Below are 21,864 nucleotides of genomic sequence, written 5' to 3'. Positions count from 1 at the left end.
TAGAAAACTAAAAACTAAGCAACACGAACCCCATCAAAAACTGGGTGTGAGCTCAGGTGCAGCGGGAGGGTAAACAGATCCTGCTCCACATGTGGCACCTGTCGTGTTGCTCATGTTATTACAAACCTGGTAAATAGTCTTATTCGGTAGGTCACATTAGTGCATGGTGAAAATGGAAGTGGATTGATGTTACGACATAAGAAACATGTCCGATATCATCTGTGAAACGGTTATTCCATAACGGTCAATCTTTGCCGAAAAGCTTATTCTTGATTTGAATAAGTTTTACTTGAAAATTGACGTGTAGGTGACGTGAATAAACTGGCAACATTTGTATATCTATCGGTGTGCTACATTTCTTATTTATATATGTGTTACTAGTATAGTTATCTCCGGTAGTGTTTAGTTCTTATTTCTAGTTAGAAAAAAACTATGTGAAGACTGGTAGTCAAGGACGCGTGGATGTTCAAAAGTACCGTCGGAGTAAAAAAAAACAAGAAGGCTTCTGCATTTAAAGATGTAAAAAGTCGACTTCAAGATATACAGGTTTTATTTTTTTATTGATCCCTTTTTTAACCTAAATACCCAGTGACAACTATTTCATGCATGAATAATTAGGGCAAGAGATGTGCATAGTTGACATTAATTATGACAAAAAATGTGATCTTTATAATGAGGTGGCTATATCTAAGGATAGACACAATTAAGGTCTTGCAACACGTCACAAAGCACTAAAATAATGACTCGTTGCAATAGTTCTTGAAATTTCAGAAAGCTTGCCAATCTAATTCATATTGCATAGGTTTGAATGTCCTAATTTTGTCACGTGTCAGAAAATATTTATATATTTCCTACAAGATGAGAGAAGTCTATGCGGATTATATATGCATATATGTGATTTGTTAGTTGTTGCTATGTTTCTTTCATTTTTATTTAGAAAAAGTTGGAAATGATTATACAGCAAAATACTTTCCCAAAAAAAAAAAGTCTTTTTAATGATACCTGCATCTAATGCTGGATAAAAACATTAATTCAGGTCTTCAACGAAAATAAATACTTAAGAATTGAATGCTTCTTTTTGTAACTTTATTGGGGTGTAATAGTGTTGACCGAAGTACATTTTTTATGAAGCGCGGAAGTATAACTTGCCTAATAATGACTTCACTGTTCAGCTAGCAAGCAAGCTAACCAAAGATATTACCTTTAGCTACACACTCAATGAAATCGGCTGTAAGGGATTTCACCACGGTGCATTGATAGATTCGTGATAACCGGATTCCAACTATGTAGTCTACCTCGTACGCCGGGAAAATTACGATAATAAGAGAAGCACCGTTGGTTCTCATAGGCGTACCAATTGTTTTATCGAAACACACGTCCCCATGACGTAAAAATAAAATTAAGTCAATAAATAGTTGAGAATCTTCTCAGCTTCACAAATGTTGATCTCTTCTTTAAAGAAAGGGTTTTACAAAGTATAACTTGTTCACTCCTAAATTCAGATCATAAATTTTCATTTTGGTGAAATAAAGACTACTGTTTTACTCCGTCTTTAAGTTGACAATGGCCAATAGTGGGGAAAAGAGTGAAATCAAAATGCAAGAAGCGCCTTCCCCCTTAGACTGAATACATTTTATCTTACTAAACCCCTTGTTTTTTTCCATGGTAACAAATTGCAAATCAGTTCAAAGGATTCTGGAAACCTACCACTGCAGCTGCTGAATTGAAATAAGCCTCAAATGTAAAAAAAATGTTTCTTACATATAGGCGCGAAACGATAATCAAATATAGTACAGGATGAATTATATATAATTTTCTGTTGCTTTTTTGTTGTTTAGTTGGTGTTTTTTTTTGGGGGGGGGGGAGATCATCTGTAGGTAAACAATTATATATATTTTGTCATTCATATATATTTCACGTCTCAAGAAAAACGTATGGTCAATTAATTGTTATATCTTCCTAGACTCAATGTGTAATGATGCATGGTGTAGTGTGTGAGTACACTAACAATTGCTATCATATATTTACATTAACGACATTTTGAATATTAGTTTTGCTTACCTATATTATAAGATGGTGGTGGTTCTATAGCATCCATGACGAGTACTATAATATTATATTATATTTTCTATTTCCTATCAGTTAATTGTAGATATATTTATACTTAAAGTATATATATCTCTCTTTACATAGATGTGAAATATTTATCTTATCAAATTAGGCAATATCATATGACAATATTTAGAAATGAAACACAAATCATATGATAACACAATATTTTGAAATTCAAAACAATCTGCGATTTGTCACTGTAAGGTTTTCCCATTTATGTTGGTACTTATCAGAGTCGGATTTAAAGGAGTGTCATCATCGGGCTTCCCCTTTTTTGTGGAAAAAAAATTGTTGATTATATAGGGAATAACTGAATCACGACTGGAGCGGGACCCCTCTAAGGCAGTCAGTGAGCCCCACACTTATGGAAATTTCTGGATCCGCCACTGACTGCATTTTCGTTACCTTATTTCGATAAGACATGCATTGCATGGTTGGTCTCTATTTTTCAGCCAAGGACATGTGATATCGTACGTACATCTCTGTCTGTGCTAATGGAAAATACCTGGAATTAAAATTTTTAGACCCAAAAATTGATTTTTGGTCCTAAAAAGTTGGTTTCTAGCAAGAAGTGATTGAATCTGATGAAAATATAGATCTATGATTTATGTATGCTAAGGTGGCCGGATGCGTCCATTTCGTCTTTTCGCCTTTTGGCGTTTTCGTGTTTTCTCCTTTCCCTTTGCAAACGCGAAATTTGGAAATTTCTCGATTTCGCGTTAGAAAAGTCAGAGGAAAAAACACGAAAACACAAAAAGTGGAAATGTCCGCATCCGGCCACCATGGTATGATAATATAAATATGAGCTTTGACGAGATTAATCATATTGGAAGTGAGTAGTCGTAGCAAATTCTATTGAAAATATATTTGTTTATGCAGAGACATCTTTATACGTCTCTGGTTTGGGTTATCATTTTTTATAGAAGAGTATATTATTATATTGATGATTGGTAAATTGAAATTGATCCAATTTTATTGTATCATTTTTTGTAAATATTGTGATTCTCAAAAAGTTGTAAAACTTGAAATATTATACTAAAATTGTCACCTCCATCTTATATCATTTGTCATTGTTCGTTTCAATGACAGTACACATGCACTCTCTGGTGTGTTGTAGAAATTTAAACCTATAAAAAAATAAAGCAGCTCAATATTTATATGAACATGCAATCCAGCGTTTGAAGGACGTGTTTTTTTTTCATGAAGACCAAATGTGATTCTCTGTTTTGACAACTTGTTTCTTTAAGAATTCGTATGAGGCTGACTTCATCAAGAATGAAAATAAAAGTAATTACTATATCATTTTCTTCAAATCCCACTGTATAGATGATGTCTCACTCGTAATAATAAAACGTTTGGTGACTATGTTGAACTTCAGAGTGTTGAACACATATCTGACATCGAAGACGAACTGGAAATATAGGATTCATTAGATACAGTTAAAAGAGATTATTGCAGCTTCACTTTTACGATTTTCCATATCTATGCAGCAACATTAGTGGCGGATCCAGAAATTTTCATAAGTGGGGCCCACTGACTGACCTAAGAGGGGGCCCGCTCCAGTCACGCTTCAGTGATTCCCTATATAAGCAACCAAATTATTTCCCAAAAAGGGGGCATCGGGCCTCCTGCCCCCCCCCCCCCTAAATCCGCCTATGAACATTCCAACAACGCCTGCATATGCATGGAGTATATCTATCTTCCCGTTGATACGACATTGCAGAGCTTGCATTTCAATCAAGTTTTCCTTGACAGAGGGTTGCTGCTTACAAGGAAGCTACATTGAACCAATATTTATACAAGTGGTGATGTTAAAATCGTTTCTTCGAAAGAAAAAAAAACCTTGTCCCATGCATCACTAACTGGTTGACTGCAGTGGCGGATCCAGAGGGGGGGGGGTCCGGGGGTGCGCAACCCCCCCTTTATTTTTGCCGATCAATGCATTTGTATCGGGACATATGTTTTTCACCACCCCTTTGCCCTGGGTTAGCACCCCCCCCCCCTTTCGAAAATTCCTGCATCCGCCCCTGGACTGGTAATGACATATTTGTTTTACATGCAGATATCGCCTGACGGTTATGTTCCACAATTGTCGTAACAACGGGAGCCACGAGTGGATTCATGGTATTGTACTATATTAACTCATCTGATACCTTGACATGAGATCCCCCTATTTTTTTGGTGGGATTCATGTTACTCGGTTTTTAGTTGTGTGTGTTGTGTTTTGTGACCTGTTTTTTGTCCTTTCGTCGTTATTAGCAATAGACTAGTATAACATTGTTGGTTTGTTTTCTACTTATGAGTTTTAAGATCTTTTTCGGGGTATATCTCGCCTCTCTTTTAAGTTTTGTGTTATTTGTTAAATATTTACCTTATAGACATGATATAATACAAAATCAATCCTGGCAAAACATTTCGGAAAGTGCACTCTTGTTGCTTGTTATGGGCTTAGTCTAATGGATTTTGGCACAGAAAAGACTCCGAAACAGTGGTAACATTATGCTACGCTTCTTTTATGGGGGTCTTTTATATAGAAAGGGAAGTATGACCCCAACGATAACGCTGTATGGAATAATGAGACAAAATAGATCTTCATCTCTCACTTACACACAATATTATTAAACCTATACACGTTTTCCCCTTTTCACGTTTTTTTTAGGGGGGAGCAGTGGCGGATTCAGGGGGGCGTAGAGGGCGTACGCCCCCCCTTTGCTCGGACTTTTTTTTTTTTTTTTTTTTTTGGAAAATTATTTATCAGACTAGACTTCGTGAACTTTGCCCTTTCCCGAGTATTTAATTTTTATACGACAATTCTTTACTTATAAAGATATTTTTCGGTGGTATTTACTGATTGTCAAAGTCATGTGATTTGCTATGGTGGAGTTGACCAGTGCGTTGAAAAAACGGAAAACGGTCATTTTGAAATTAAAATTACAGTAATAAACATTGCTTAGGCTGAGGATGTCATGACAATCAGGAAACCTTCAAAGCAACACAGGATTGAGCAAGAACGTATTGACTTCTATTTCACTATTCCACCAAACAGAAAGTAATAGTAAATACTCTTTAGAATATTGCACTCTCAAGAAAAAGAAAGTTCCACAATATTATTTACCTACGAAAACATTTTTAACCCCAAATGCACCAGCTTATTTTATAAATAACAAAGTTGAATAATGAACCCCTGTCACCCCACCGCATTTTTGCGCTTGTTCCAAGTCAGGAGCCTCTGGTCTTTGTTCGTCTATTATTATTTTATTTTTAGTTTCTTGTGTACAATTTGGAAATTAGTATGGCGTTCATTATCACTGAACTATATTTGTTAAGGGACCAGCTGAAGGACGCCTCCAGGTGCGGAAATTTCTCGCTACATTGAACACCTGTTCGTGACCTTCTGCTGTTGTTTTTCTGTGGTCGGGTTGTTGTCTCTTTCACACATTCCCCATTTCCATTCTCAATTTTAAGTTTATGCTCTAGAAAAATTTCAAGTCTCAGGTACGAACCCGATGATTTGATTTGAGGAGACAGTCTTAGATATTTGAGAGAGAAAAATTTACTCTGATTCTTGCCTTAAACAAAAATTCTGAACCGTATCTGGATTGAAAACAATAGTCTTGTCCAGTTTTTTGCTATTAAAAACGAAAATTTCCAACAAAATTATTTAGCATGAAATGAACATGATGAAAAAAACGGGCGTAGTTTTTTTTGTGCATGTTGTGGCCGGGGTGTCTGACTTGAATGTCTGTTTCGCCGGACTTATATAATATTGAATACTTTGTAACCTGCCTACTGGGTGTGACCTTTATGTCTCCATTTGTCGACCATCATTCTAAATTCGTTGTCATTTCAGACACTTTCGTAATCTTTAGGGGATTTAGAACCCCTCACTTCGGTTCTCTAAGTTATGTTGGGTGAAACAGATCAATCAAACATTTTGATAAAAACTGCTTGTTTGTCTTTTTTTAACTCGTGTTGGTCGTATTGTAAATTTCATCGAATGTCCATGTCCATAAAAAATGTCCAACCTTACACTTTTAATACTGCAAGTATAAAATATACATGCCCCAAGCCAGGAACCGTTTAAATTGTGCATATTACACTTATTTTATGTTTTTTAGCCGAAAAAAGGTCCCAAAATTTTTCGCCTCGATCCGCTCGGCGAAATTTAAAATCTTCGCCCCCCCCCCCTTTCCAAAATCCTGGATCCGCCCCTGGGGAGTGGGGAGATGGGGTGTAAATTTCATTTTAATGGTTCAAAATAAAATCAATCATGATTCAAGACATATTATGAAATGAAAGAATTTCTCCTCTAGCTGTGCTGAAGATGAAATCCATTAATGATATGATGATTTGCTTATGTGTAAAATTTAACTCAGAGAGAAATTCTCTCTTTGACATTCATCATTGACATTGTTTGCCAAAAAAATCTGTTTTGTCTATGCTGGACAATTAACAAAAAAAATCTTAGAGGTAAATTTACTAATAAAATAATCATTTATCGTAATTTCCATTGTATGATCTTGTATAAAAGGGGCCTCGGTGCGGGTGCACTCGACTCCAATCTTACTCAATTAACTAGGATTGTCAGTATTCCTATCGAAGGACAGTGTTTTTCTCCGGGCAACCCTGGCTTCCTCCACCAAAAAAAACTGGCCGATACGAAAAAGCCCCAAAATGCGGTGCTTAATAGTGGAGTTTAAACACAAAAAATAATAATACAGATTTTTTTTCGCTATGATTTTTTCCGGAAATTTCACCGTCACTGAGTTTTAATTTATTCAGCAAGTCTTCAAAGTGCTTTGAAACGCACTATTGTCAAACGCATATCGAAGCTTAATAATAACTTTGAATGGATATTTTGAACGGATTTCCTGCAATTTAGCACTACAGAATTCTGATGTTTCCTGTTATTTAAAACTTATTTAGTCAAATAGAAAGAAAAGTATGATGAATAAACATAATTCAAGCAAAGTTTAAGTTTCCATCTCAGTCGTTAGACATTCATTAAACCAGACATGAGGAAAATGCTCCCAGGTATAGGCGTCATTGGAACTCCAGCATCTGTCCGTTCGTATGTCCCTCTTCTCAAATCGTGTGGCTTTCAAGTAGTGGCATTATGGGGCAGAACTAAAGAAGAAGCCACTGGACTATCTGCCGAACTTGAAATTCCTTTTTGTGCAGTCAAAGTTGATGAAATTCTTCTAAACAGAAATGTTGATGTAGTGGTAATAAGCTGTCCTCCTCATCTCCAGTCAGCAATTACAATCAAAGCCTTAGGAATAGGAAAGCATGTTTTGTGTGGTACACCTGCAGGACCTAGTCAACTAGATGCATTAAAAATGGTCAATGCAGCCAAATATTATCCAAAGCTAATGTCTCTTGTAGTCTTAGGATTGCGATTCTTACCTACGATCGCTAAACTGAAACAGTATATAGACAAAGATTACATAGGGGACATATCCATTTGTGAAATTCGTATTCATTATGAAAAGAAACCAAAAGAACATTTTGATTGGATGTGTGATGAAACCATGGGAGGAGGTGTTCTGAACACTATTGGAAGTAATATCATCGATTTAATAACACACCTTACGGGTCAGAAAGCTGTCAGAGTACATGGTATGCTGAAAACTTACACAAAGCAAACTGACAAGATTAAAGGGATCCGGGAAATCACCAGTGATGATTTCTGTTCTGCGCAACTAGAGTTGGAAAATGGATCTTGTGCTACTTTAACAATTAATAGTCACATCCATGGGCCTTTTAACCAGGAAATAATGCTAGTAGGAAGCAAAGGTAGACTAACAATCAGAGGAGCAGATCTCTATGGCCAGAAAAATGACTCTTTGAAGGAGGAACTTCTGCATTTTGATCCAGTTAATTTCAAGGAGGAACAACGTTATGGCGTATCAGACAAAACTAGAGCTGAAATCCCAACACCATATTTAAAAGGAATCATCAGATTAATTGAGTCTGTCAAGGATGCCTTTGAAAAAGAAGAGGAAAGACAAAGCTATTGCCAAGACCCTGTTAAAGTTGCTGCTAACTTTGAAGATTCTTTATATGTTCAAACAGTGGTTGATGCAATAAGAAAGTCAAACAAATCAAAAGAGTGGATCAAAATTGACATAATGAAAGAAGAGCCTGATCCAAATCCATTTTTATCTACAACAATAAGAAAGAGCACCTTAACATTACATTAACATACATGTACATGGCATGTGTAAACATAGAAAAACTGTGGTAACTGTTTAGTGTAGATTGAGTTCTGATTGCAAAATGTTCAAAGAAAACATTACAATTGATTTGGTGTTTTCTTTTGAAGTTGAAAGTTGAGTAAACACATGCAGTCCCACAAACTCTTTTCATAAATTTGCAATCATAACAGTTTACAATTACATATATTATTTTGTATGCACACTTGTGTCCTACAATGTAATTTTAATGAATGATATTATGAAGTGTTACTTCAACTTACTTGTATATGTATCAATCATCACAAAAATCATCTTATAAACTGATAAATACTAATGTACATTATGATGATGATGATAAATAATTGATTCTACATGTATGTTCTATTTATCTACAATGGATAAAAAAATAATACGAAAAAGTGAAAATACCTATAAATGTATATGCCAAAATAATGCCATATTAAGTCCTGTGCATTGAGTCATTTTTGTTTCAAATCTAGAATTTATATGCTTAATCATTAATGGAAAACTGTTCTGGGAAGTGAAAAAATGTAGATAATGTTCTCTATGAGATCCAGGATGGGGAGGGGTCTGTCAATTCTGTATTTGTTAAGTATGTGGGCCATTTTATTCATTATAGATTTTGCCCAATTTTTTTCTTCTTTTTTTAATTTAGATCCCATTCCTTCATGGTCTTTTTTGCCTATTATTTTTTTTCTTAATTTTTTGGCTCACCTTTTCTTGCAGTATTAAACCCATTATTCTTTATTCTGTGAACAATTCATATCCTCTTCTATGGTTAAGGTTTTTCAATTAAGGGCATGTAGGGGACCATCTGTCTAAATCATATAAACATTCCCAAATAAGTGTAATGCGATGTTGCATACATCGACATGAACAAGAAAGGTTTTGGTCAATATTTTTCTAAGACATATAAATTATTGTTTTAATGATGCTGTAGAGTTATACTATTATATACATATTGGGACCATTGGAAATATATTGATCATTTGTTGAATCATTCTAGATTTTCTGACTAAGTATATATTGTTTTTATCAAACAAGGAATAATAGTTTTAGCTATGGGAAATCTTAAGTTTAGAAATCTGTTGTATTTTCTTTTACAGTATGGACTGAAGTTTTAAGTATATTAACTTTTTTCCTCACTTGTCAATAAAAAAAGAGATTGAGGATTGAAGAATTAAAAAATGATTTAATAAGAACACACTGGTATTCTTGTCTATAATCATTTATGTCAACAGTCATGACATTCTGAAATTAGAAAATGTTTTCTAGGATCATTGGTCATATGTTTGAATTCTATGTAATATGTGAACTCTACATCTCTAGATGTCATTTATATTCCTCATATATATATATATATATCTTAATTGGTGGTTGCAGTCTCATTGACATTTATTCTCGATGAGTTTGCAGAGTATCATATGAAATTGGCAAGTATAGGATTATTATGTACATTAATCAAAGAGAGCAGTTTATCATAACAATTATTAACTACCATATCAGAAATATTTGATTTTTGTCTTTGAATACACATGTAGAATGACGTTTCAATATGTATATTAATTGTTAGTTTATTTATTATATTTGTTATCCTTTTTTTAATAGTTTATTTATTGATGTAGATCTGAATAACAAAGGTATACTCATGACAGTAAATATGGCAGAATCATTTTACACATCTCCACATCCTCGCACATCTGTTTGTGTGTCATTATATTATAAATTATTTAAGACAAATGGAAAATACATAGAGTTATCTCCCTTTGAAAAGTAGAACAGTTATTTTGAAAAGCCTTCAGAGATGGATTATTATAGGTATTTTTTTTGGTATCAATTTGTTACATATCTCACATTATTAGGTCATTGGAAAAATATTTTGTTCTTTTTACACTGAAAATAGATTTACTTAAATTCCAGTATCTTTAAATCTTATAAGCTTATATATACATTTTGTATATGTATTTTGTGGACAAACTAGTCTATACTTGGTATTTTTAAATGTAAGACTGCAGTGGCAAATCCAGAAATTTTACAGGGGGCCTTTTCTAGTCATGCTTCAGTGTTTTTTTTTTTAAATACCACTTTGTATCTATCATTAACATTTTCAAAAATCAGACATACAAGTGATCTCAAAAAAGGGAGATTATTCAAGGATAGGGGTTAATATCTATTAAACCTGTAATGTGAGTAATAACAAACATACTTAATCCTAAATTAATACATAGATAAGTTCTTAAATGATGTGTTTGACAAACAGATCACAATATATAATGTCATTTGTACAAAACTTACTTAACTTTCAATATGAAATGACTAAGATTTTGTATATATGATTTAAACTTAGACATCTTTATTGTTATATAATAGCATTCAGGCAGCAGTGGTTTTTTTTTTTAAGTGTTCAATTAAAATAAATGGCAAAGAGATATTAAACATTACATTTAGAATTTCATTGGAATCTTCTCAATACATTAGTATTAGTACATGTTGTAAGATTGAAGATCATAAATTATTGTTGCAGAATCAATAAGGGTAATGTGCCCTAAAATGAAAATAACTTCACATCATTGGTTAGGGTAAATTCCATTGTTTTGGATTTTTTTTACCTATCAGAAACAGTTGTTTTTGTGTACACTTTTTAAGGTGGAAGACCTTGGTTCAGGGAGATAACTCTTTAAATCAGTTATGTGTTTGTAAAAGGCACGTTTCATCAATGTATTTTAAGCATTTACCTGAAACAGATTGAAAATAATCTATGTAACCTAGAAGCTTAAAATATATTTATGAAAATGGTTGACACAAACGTACTGATGATTTTAAGAGTTATTTCCCTTCACCTAGGTCTACTTCCTTAAATTGCTATCTAGAATTCATTAATTCTGAAACCTGTCAATCAACTGACATTAATATTTGCCTGCTGTCTAATATAGTTTTCACATAATGTAACTACAATACATGCAAGATAAAACCAACTTTTTATTGATTTGTTTATTATTACCCTTTACTTAGACACCAACCATTCATTTTTTGTTGAATTTCTTGAGAAAATTTACATTTATTTTGAAAGGGAAGTAAAAGAAAAAAATGAGTTTCTATCAAACATTGAAAAAAATTAAAGCAACATTGATTTAAAAAAAAATATATATATATATATATATGTATGTAATATTGAAAAAAGGTGGATGTGAATTTAGTTGAAAGAAATAATTGTCTGATGAACAAAACATGAATGGTTGGTGCAAAATTTAATAAAAATCTGATTGAACAGTATACCACATTTCACATTATTGATCATTATTTATATAGCATTAAACATGAGATTTAATTGTGTTTTGTTCATGAAGCCATTTTGAAAAGGAGCTACTGTAAGCAGATAATATTAGGTTCAGGCCTATTTTGGATCCAAGAACATCTAGTATTACTGTGATACTGTGAACCTTTACAAAAGTTGTCTTTATTTTATACACATTCAGTTTAATATGCAATATCCATACATACTTTTTGTGTTACTGTGGATTCATTATTATCGTTGGATACCAATTTTTCGTTGGTATGGGTTAACCACGAAATCAAATGTTCAACGAAATACATATTTATAATAGGCTCAATATACAGAGATTGTCAAAACCACGAAATCAAATATCCACAATTATGCAAGTTTTCAGCAATCCACGAAATAACTTAATCCACAGTAACTGGGTTTTTTTGCCCCCGTAACTAATAGTCAGGTTGGGGGGCATATTGTTTGTCTGTCCATCCATCCAAAATCTCCTCTTACAATTTGAATGTTAGGAAGTTTTCATTTTGCTGGCTGTTTGTGCAAATATTGAAGGTGTGAATGTTGTCAGCGTTTTGATTTTTGTTCATATTTGCTCTTTTCGGAGATAGTTGAACTTGGTCATTTTTGGAGGATATATTTTTAGTTTAAAGATTTTTAAACATATTTATTTATAGTGGATTGGGAAACAAGTTATGCAACTTTTATAAATCCCTTTCCACTTTGGATATATTTGCAAAGGGGTGCATAGTGTACAGAGAACCATTCTAACATGCTTCGTTTCTCAATTTTATGTATGTTGAAAATTTTAAATAACACTTTGCATCTTCGGAGGCATCAATTGTGTCTCCCAGACACAATAATAGCTGAAAGAAAGACCTACATCTACTTTGTTTAATTTATACAGTTGTTTCAGAGTGGAGTGTAGAGGCACCACTTTCCCTACTTTGTATTTTTGTTCAGTTTTTGTCGAGCCTGCAACTTTTGTTGCAGAAAGCTTGACATAGGGATAGTGATCCGGCGGCGACGGCCATGTTAGCTAATTTCTTAAAAACTTAATATTGTAGAAGGTGGAAGACCTGGAGGCTTCATACTTTATATATAGATGCCTCATGTGACAAAATTTCTGTCAGTTACATGTCCAATGTCCTTGACCTCATTTTCATGGTTCAGTGACCACTTGAAATGAAAGTTCAGATTTTTTGTAATGTTGAATTCTCTCTTCTAAGTAATAGCATAACTATATTTGGTATGTGCGTACCTTGCATAGTTCTCATGCTCGTCAGACAGTTTTCACTTGACCTCAACCTCATTTCATGGATCAAGGAACAAGGTTAAGTTTTGGTGGTCATGTCCATATCTCAGACACTATAAGCAATAGGTCTAGTATATTCAGTGTAAGGAAGGACTGTAAGGTGTACATGTCCAACTGGCAGATGTCATCTGACCTTGACCTCATTTTCCTGGTTCATTGGTTATAGTAAAGATTTTGTGTTATGGTGGTTTTTTTTATACTTTATGCAAAGGGTCTACTTTTAGGTCAATAGGTCAACTATATTTGTTGTATTTAAGCATTGTTAGCTGTACATGTCTGCCTGGCATGGTTCATCTGACCTTGACCTCATTTTTATGGTGCATTGGTCTTTGTTTAGTTATCTTGGTTAATGTTAAGTTTTTGAGACAGTTGTAATAAAGCTTTATATTTAGGACTATCAGCATTATATCAATGATTAGTAAAGAGGGCAAGAGATTTCAATTTGTAAAAAAAGGCAGGACTGGAAAATAAAAAGGCAGGACAGATTACAACTTAAAAAAAGCAGGACAACTTTTTTCATCCTAGCCCCCCCCCCCCCCCCTAAAATCAATGGTAGCTCCCTTAAGAGAAGGCCACTTAAACAGGATCCCACCTGTGGTAAGGTGTTGATTTGTCTGCTGTTTGACTTATGTCCAGTGGCAAATATTACATGCGTATTTGGGACGAGAAACTAGAGTCACAATTTTCAACTACATGAGATAGGTTCTGCATGGTGATACGACAAGAATGAGCCTCAAGGACAGGATTTTTTGACTGCATCTAGAAAATATTATCGCACCGAGGGTAATGGATCACAAGGGGGTGAGTAAACTTCACTGTCGACGGTTAATGGTGACGTCATCTAATGATGTTGTATTTCAATGTTTATTTTTCTTCAAAACGCAGTAAGAAAATTCCGCGTGCGATAAAGTCTGCATCACTCATGGATTGCTCTAACCCTCTGGATCAGTAGCGAACCATGTAACTTGTATTGTAATAGTATGTATGCTCACTTATAGACCTTTCAATAATTTTATAATGATACAAGAACGTGACATACTCTATTTAAACGAGGAACCGGGTTTAGTGTCCAAACGGGACTGCCAATATATATATATCCCTTACAGCCAAACGGACGCCCATTTTAGCTAGGGTTTTACTCTAAAGGTGACCATATTTTAATGTTTACCTAGGTCAACTTTTGTGGTAGATAATTACATGGCACTGAAAGAAGTAGACCTCTATTAGCTACCTTGAACTATATATATCAGATTGCTTCTGTTTTCAATTTTGCTTAGAACAGGTTTAAATGAAACCAATCCGGTACACAGCGTGCAAATGGACGATAGTCAATATCGATTTCATATCCGAAGAATTACTGTCGAGCAGCAGTGCAACAAGTTCCAGACACTTCATGTAATATCCAAGCCATTGACAAGTACTTGCACTCATAAACTCGGTTATTTTGTTTCAAGATTTTTGCAAAGATACCTTTACATAGGAAGGTGAGTACATGTTAATAGTAACAAGAGAATTTTTTTTCATCAAGATATTTTTTTTAATTTCCCGATTGTTTAATTTATGACATGTTGTTCTTTTACATATTTAAAAAAAAATCCATTTTAATAGCTCACCGTGTCAAAACGTAAAACGTAAAAAAAAAGTTATCTTAAACTACTGGGGCAATAGGAACCACACTCGGTCAAAATTTAGTTTATACTCTCTCTTGAATACGATTTTTTTAAATATTTTGAGCATAATCCTTAAAAGATATAAAGTAATTATGTATGCAATAAAAAAAAAATCACCAACAAAACATTAACTGATGGGTGAAATAGGGGCATATAGGGAAGCAAAAGAAGATCGTGTGATCAACCGATCAAGATGGTGATCACTGTTATTGAAACCTGTCAAGATGGTGATCACTGTTATTGAAACCTGTCAAGATGGTGATCACTGTTATTGAAACCTGTCAATATATTTGTTTCTTCTAAGCTGAAAAGAAAATTTTAGATTTCCGGATTGTAGGTCGAGTTTCCCTTGCTTGTTGGAATGGAAATTTTAAATAGATGAATGGGTATAAGCCAGTTCAGTGCTTTTAGGGTTGGGGTCAATGTTACCAAAAAAAGTTGGTAGCTTTTAATTGACATTCGTATCGTTTAAACTGATATACTCGGAATATTTTAGTAGATATTATACAGATCTATATACACGCTACAATTGACCTCAAATAGCAAACCCATTCGCGTTTTCGATTTATAAAGTGTCAAATGCGAATATTTAGCAGGCCATGCATATATATAACATATATTAAATCAGCGAAAATCTCGTAAATAGGTCAAGTTTAAAGGTCGCTGTTGTAATCATGAGAATCATCATAGTTCAGAAAAAAAAAAGGTTCAAATGCTTTTTGAAATGTGGCTTTAAAAATATATAAGTAATTTCATTTTGAATTGTTCCCCAACCCTCAAAAAATACTGCTATTTTTTTTTAAAGGTGGATGAAATCTCAATAAATATATTGTTTTCATTTGAGCTATCATCATTGGACATCAGCCTACTTCCTTTTAATAATTTTTATACGCCCGTCTTTTAGACAGGACGTATTATGGTATACCGTTGTCCGTCCGTCGTCCACACTTCGGACAGTAACTCAAAAACACTTTCACCAATTTCCATGAAACTTAAGTGAATTGTTTAGATCTATTGACGTAAGCTCCCTTTCTTTCTTTTTTTTAATTTCAGATTTTAAGTTTTGGATTTATGGGGCTTTATTCATAAAAAAAGGGGGGATTTTCAACACTTCGGACAATAACTCAAAAAGGCTTTCACCATTGTCTATGAAACTTTAATGAATTGTTTATATCTATCGACTTAAGCTCCCTTTCGTTTTCGTTTTTTTTTTAATTATAGATTTTAAGTTTTGGATTTATGGGGCTTTATTCATAAAAAAGGGGGGATTTTCAACACTTCGGACAATAACTCAAAAAGGCTTTCACCAATGTCCATGAAACTTTGGTGAATTGTTAATATCTATTGATGTAAGCTCCCTTTCAATTTTTATAAATTTCAGATTTAAAGTTTTTGGATATATGGGGCTTTATTCATAAAAAAGGGGGGATTTCCAACACTTCGGACAATAACTCAAAAAGGCTTTCACCAATGTCCATGAATCTTTGGTGAATTGTTAATATCTATTGATGTAAGCTCCCTTTCAATTTTTATAAATTTCAGATTTTAAGTTTTGGATTTACGGGGCTTTATTCATAAAAAAGGGGGGATTTTCAACACTTCGGACAATAAGTCAAAAAGGCTTTCACCAATGTCCATGAAACTTTGGGTGAATTGTTTATATTAATTGATGTAAGCTCCCTTTCATTTTTTTTAAATTTCAGATTTTAAGTTTTGGATTAAGTGGGCTTTATTCATAAAAAAGGGTGGATTTTCAACACTTCGGACAATAACTCAAAAAGGCTTTCACCAATGTCCATGAAACTTTGGTGAATTGTTTATATCCATTGATGTAAGCTCCCTTTCAATTTTTATAAATTTCAGATTTTACATTTCCGTGTTCTGAATTTAAAAAAGGGGGATTTTCCAATAAAAGACAAGTAAAAAGAGCAACGGGCGTATCATGCGCTAAAGCGCAGCCCTTTATTAATATTGGCAGTGTCAACTCTTTCAGAGACATATAAAACATGTAATATGTATCTCAGTTTATAAACAGTTGCATTGCGCATGTAGCCCGGAGACCTAGTGGAGGGGACAGGTTGAGGACCTCTTCTACTATTTCAGTTTTTTTTCTGTATATAACATGCAGCTCTATAAAAAGTATAAAGTTATAGTACGGAAATAAAATGCTGTGCATATAATTATTCCATGGTTATAGCAATTCGTGTTGATTGCTGTGAATTAACCATCAAAGTTCAATTCAGGGATGTATGCTATGGTAACTTCTGTATATTTTTATTGTTTTGCCTCGCCGCAAAAATTTCATATTATACAAGGTGGATGACCTGGATGCTTCAAACTTTATATGTGAACAAGGTTAAGTTTTGGTTGTCAAGTCCATACCTCAAATACTCAGTAAGTTAAGCAATAGGTGTAGTATATTTGGTGTACGGAATGATTGTAAGGTATACATGTCCAACTCGCAGGTGTCGTCTGACCTTGGCCCCATTTTCATGGTTCAGTGGTTATAGTTAATTTTTTATGTATTGGTCTGTTTTTCTGGTACAATATGCAACAGGTCGACAATATTTGGTATATGTAATGATGGTTAGGAATACATGTCCAACTGGCAGGTGTCGTCTGACCTTGACCCCATTTTCATGGTTCAGTGGTTATAGTTAAGTTTTTGTGTATTGGTCTGTTTTTCTGGTACAATATGCAACAGGTCGACTATATTTGGTATATGTAATGATGCTTAGGAATACATGTCCAACTGACGGGTCTCGTCTGACCTAATTTTCATGGTTTAGTGGTAAAAGTTAAGTTTTTGAGTTTTGGTCTTATTGTCTTATACTATATGCAATAGGCCTTCTATATTTGGTGTATGGAAATATTTTATGAATTACATGTCAGTCTCGCAGGTATTATTTGACCTTGACCTCATTTTCATAGTTCATTGCTTAGTGTTTAGTTTTTGTGTTCCGGTCAGCTTTTCTTAGACTATAAGCAAATGTACACTATATTTGGTGTATGAAAGGATTTTGAGCTTTACATGTCTGCCTGGCATGGTTCACCTGACCTTGACCTCATTTAAAGGTTCATTGGTCAATGTTCAAATTTCTCACTGAAACTGAGCAATAGGTCATCTATATTTAGTGTATTGAATGATTGTTAGGTGTATATTGATTTTTTTTTTCGTTTGGTTTACTAGTATATTACCTTGACCTCATTTTCGAGGATCATGTTAAGATAATGTGTAAGTGTAGTAAAGCTTTATAGACTATCAACAAAATAGCAATGGTTAGTAGCGAGGCATTTCAGTGTTTGCACTCTTGTAGTTGATACTGTTAAATAATTACAATGTACACTAAATGAAACGAATGCAATGAATCTTGATTACTATAGCATTTTGTTATCATACTAGTAGTTATCTCCGAATACAAAATCAAATATTTTGTGTTAAAATGCTTAGAATTTCAGATATTGAAATTTCAATATAACATGTATACTGCATAACAATTACAGACAATTTATTTGTGCCCTTCCTCGTGTTAGATACCGTTATGGTCTCTGTCCGTCAGTCTGAAACACATGCACCAATACTCAGACTCCCTCTGACATAGAGCTTTAGATACCAATACAGATCAATACAGGGTTTTTAAATAGGTTGCTGCCAAACTAAACAATATTTTGAGTTGAAAATTTACATTAACCGTAAATGTAGTCTGTAAAGGAGGTCCAGGACCCCCTGCCCAACCCTAAATCAGCATTAGAGCTTCCAACTTTGATTTGTATGATACTTTCGTCACGTTCTCTTTACAGGAGTTGCGGATTTTACCATTGCTTTTAATGCCCCACCTACGATAGTAGAGGGGCATTATGTTTTCTGGTCTGTACGTCCTTCGTCTCACTTCAGGTTAAAAATATTGGTTGAGGTAGTTTTTGATGAAGTTGAAGTCCAATCAACTTGAAACTTAGTCCAGCGAAAAACATGAATTTGTAATTGCCTGATTTAGTACCATATATGATAATGTGGTAGGACCCTATGTCGGCATATTATAAAGCATTTTGATGTCGAAAGCTTAAATGCCATTGTTGTGTCACAAGTTAACCGTGCTTGGTTAGAACCATCGTGTACTCTACTAAAAGAGCATCTCTCAATGGTTTGTTTTTAAGAATATACATTTAAACCCTTATTGATGAATAAGTGATTCACGTCTACATTTCTTGTCTGGGCATTATATCCGGATTCCCCATTTTTTGGTATCGGAAATGAAGATGTTATCTTATATACCCTTCCTTTAAAAAAAATGTAAGTACCAAAATTAGTACGTCTATAAAATAACAGTCATTATGTTATGTGTGTGTGGAAAAAAGGGGATAAAAAGGGTGTGTGACACTACGACTTGCTTATTCCCCGAATCCCGCTAGTTGAAACACTTTTTTTTCAATTTCCCATATCTCATCAGATTTTTTTCTATTTTATCACATGCATTAGTGTGCAATGAATCCCAGCTTCTTTATGTCATTAGTCATTTTTGGTGATATGGTAAATATACGTTAACTGTTTATGTTTTATACTTGGATTTAGGGGACTGTTACTTTTTAAATACCAAACCGAAATAAATATAAGGATAAACAAGAAATCAAATGTTTAAGTTAATTATATAACGTTTAATTTAATTACTTTATCTCTGAAGTATACTGCTGTGAACATTTAAGAATATAACTTTGAAATTGTCTTTTAATCTTAGAAAGCGATTATACAAGTCTATGTGTACTGAGTAATTTGGCTATATACGTCAATGTTTGTACATTATAATTTACGGGCGAATAAATGTTATATGTCATTATGTAACAATGGGCGTGTAAATGTTACGTAACACAAATATACCATTGGTTAGCAAGGATATTAAACATGTATTACTACGCCTTGCTGTGCGCATGGTCGTTTTATCTATTGCATAACGGGGGACGCCGTTAGTATTGGGGAAGAATGTATCTTAATCTATAATTCTTAATCTTACTTAAAATGGCTGTACTAAAATATGGTGTAAACTAACCATTTACCCACAAAATAGTGTTAATTATTAAAAAAATACAGGAAAATATTTTCTCCGGGAACTTAAAGTCTTCCTTTGATCATTTATCAAGTTTTTTTGGGTTAAAAACTAAGTTTGATGTCTGATATTTATGAAAAAAGCACGCCCAGGTCAGCTGTTTATTCAGTTTGATTATGAAATCATAATGACAATAATTGATTGCATAATTCATCTATGTTGTAAAAAAAACATTAAATCCAAATCATCATGACGTCTGCCATATGAGTATTTTTCGATTTCTGTACATCTCATGTCAGATATAAAATAAAGGCATTCAACATATAGAATGTCATGTTACATTTTTACTTTATTTTTTTTAATAAAAATTCCAACAAATTCTTCTTACTCGGTCATACTCATGGAGTGTCCGTGTGGTCGATCCAGTAAGGATATTTATACCCTATAAGACACATGAAGGAATTTGATCTCCGTATGGATATTAAAGCAAAGTTACATCATGGTTTATATCTAAAATTTGAATCTAAAGAATAGCAGGTTTTGAATAAATGAAAAGATTTTTCCTTTGTTTTATCGATTAAGGATTGCAAAGACATGGAACTTGAAGGTCAAACTGAGTGCCATGTGAACACGCTAAAGTGCAGTTACATAATTTGAGGTATTGGAATAAAGTAGAATTGATTGTTGGATTTTGATGTTCGTCGGCGATTTATATACATGTATATGAATATGTATTATTGTCTTACACACTAGTTATACCTGATGGAAATTTTATCTAAATTTAAAAGTTAATAGTTGTAGGATTTGCGTTCGTCTGTGTGGCATGAACAAGTACACAGTTACGTCCGGTCAGAATGTAGATGTAAAATTCCAACGCCTCGTGTAACGTTCTACTTTAGAACTCTTCGAACAATCCTCTTACAAAGCAAAATCTCTGACCCTATCCAGAATACCCTCATTTCCCAACAACAGTGGGCGGATCCAGTCAATTTAAAAACGGGGGGGGGGGGGGGGGGGGGGGGGTCCAACTTTGTGCTCCCATTTAAATACATGATCGTCCCCCAAAAAAAGTAGGGGTTCCAACCCCGGACCTCTTGTTACCTATTACAGGACCATACTTATGCAAGTATTGTGAATTTGTTTTCGTCATGAACATACATGAAATATTTGCCATTGGACCTATAGCATACAACAAAGAATAATTATCGATTGCAGAAGATTGGTTGTATATTCATGTCCAAAATAATTTAATAGCAACAGTGAAGTTGGAGGAAATCGAAATGTAATATGTTGTCAATTTAAGATTTACGTTTTGATGCGAGATTTTCCCTACGTTTTTAACCACTAAATATGCAATATGTAGGGAAAATCTTGGACCAAATGTATTGAAAGAGAAATCGATCAATAACGAAAATTGAACCTAACCTGTATCTGTCCATCCGATTTCATTTAACCAGACTCTATTTGGACGTTCAGAGGAACAAATATATGCACGAGCAGATAGACAGATACCACTGACGCTGTCTAATAGAGGGTGGGTACCTACTATAATCACAACTCATTTTTCTTAAGACATGAAACATCAACAACCAATAGTTTGCGACGATGCATGAGAATTGTTTGTGTTTCCACATGAAATAGTTACATACTCTCCACTACAACCACCAAAGATTGCCGTCCTGAGATTGAAATTTAAGAGTTAACAACTGGAGTGCTAAGTACTGCATGTTCATGTAATTGTTCTCTCAGATAATTGTTGCTCTTTATGTTCGTTCAAGTATGATCATGGTGATGGTGTTTGTGTACCTGTCTCATTGTTATGATGTTTATGGAAGCCATTGTCTGCATAAACTTGTATTTTTTTTCAATAAATATTGAGGTCTTTTGCTTCCAGAACTTTTTCGTTTTCCACTTTATTTTTGTTACTATGTCTGAGTTCTTGTAAATATAAAGTAAATTATTATCACATTTTTCTTGTTTGAATTGATTTACACTAGGTATATTGGGGGATCTTTACAGCTTCCTGTTCAATGTGTGTGATGTAGCTTTTTTTGAAGACATAATGATTTACTTTTACAAATTATGACTTGGATGGAGAGTTGTCTCATTGGCAGTCATACCAAATCTTCTTATATCTATTGTATATAATCAACAAATTACTTCAATGTCTCATTGGCACTCATACCAAATCTTCTTATATCTATTGTATATAATCAACAAATTTCATTGA

The 21,864-nt window shown here is 33.8% G+C and overlaps 1 protein-coding gene across 1 annotated transcript; it reads left to right on the top strand.

The window, feature by feature from the left end:
* Positions 1 to 6,925: 6,925 nt before the first annotated feature.
* Positions 6,926 to 10,404, top strand: LOC134721784 (glucose-fructose oxidoreductase domain-containing protein 1-like). Its single transcript, XM_063584998.1, has one exon. The coding sequence runs from the start codon at positions 7,128 to 7,130 to the stop codon at positions 8,313 to 8,315; it is 1,188 nt and encodes a 395-aa protein (XP_063441068.1). The 5' UTR covers positions 6,926 to 7,127; the 3' UTR covers positions 8,316 to 10,404.
* The last annotated feature ends 11,460 nt before the right edge of the window (positions 10,405 to 21,864 follow it).

Source organism: Mytilus trossulus, chromosome 6 (assembly GCF_036588685.1).
Source record: "Mytilus trossulus isolate FHL-02 chromosome 6, PNRI_Mtr1.1.1.hap1, whole genome shotgun sequence".
Lineage (NCBI taxonomy): Eukaryota > Metazoa > Mollusca > Bivalvia > Mytilida > Mytilidae > Mytilus > Mytilus trossulus.
Note: the sequence above shows the minus strand (reverse complement) of the source record. Positions and strands in the feature narration are given on the sequence as shown.

Coding starts and splice junctions, on each gene's coding strand:
- LOC134721784 (XM_063584998.1), top strand. CDS start 7,128: ATGAGGAAAATGCTCCCAGGTATAGGCGTCATTGGAACTCCAGCATCT.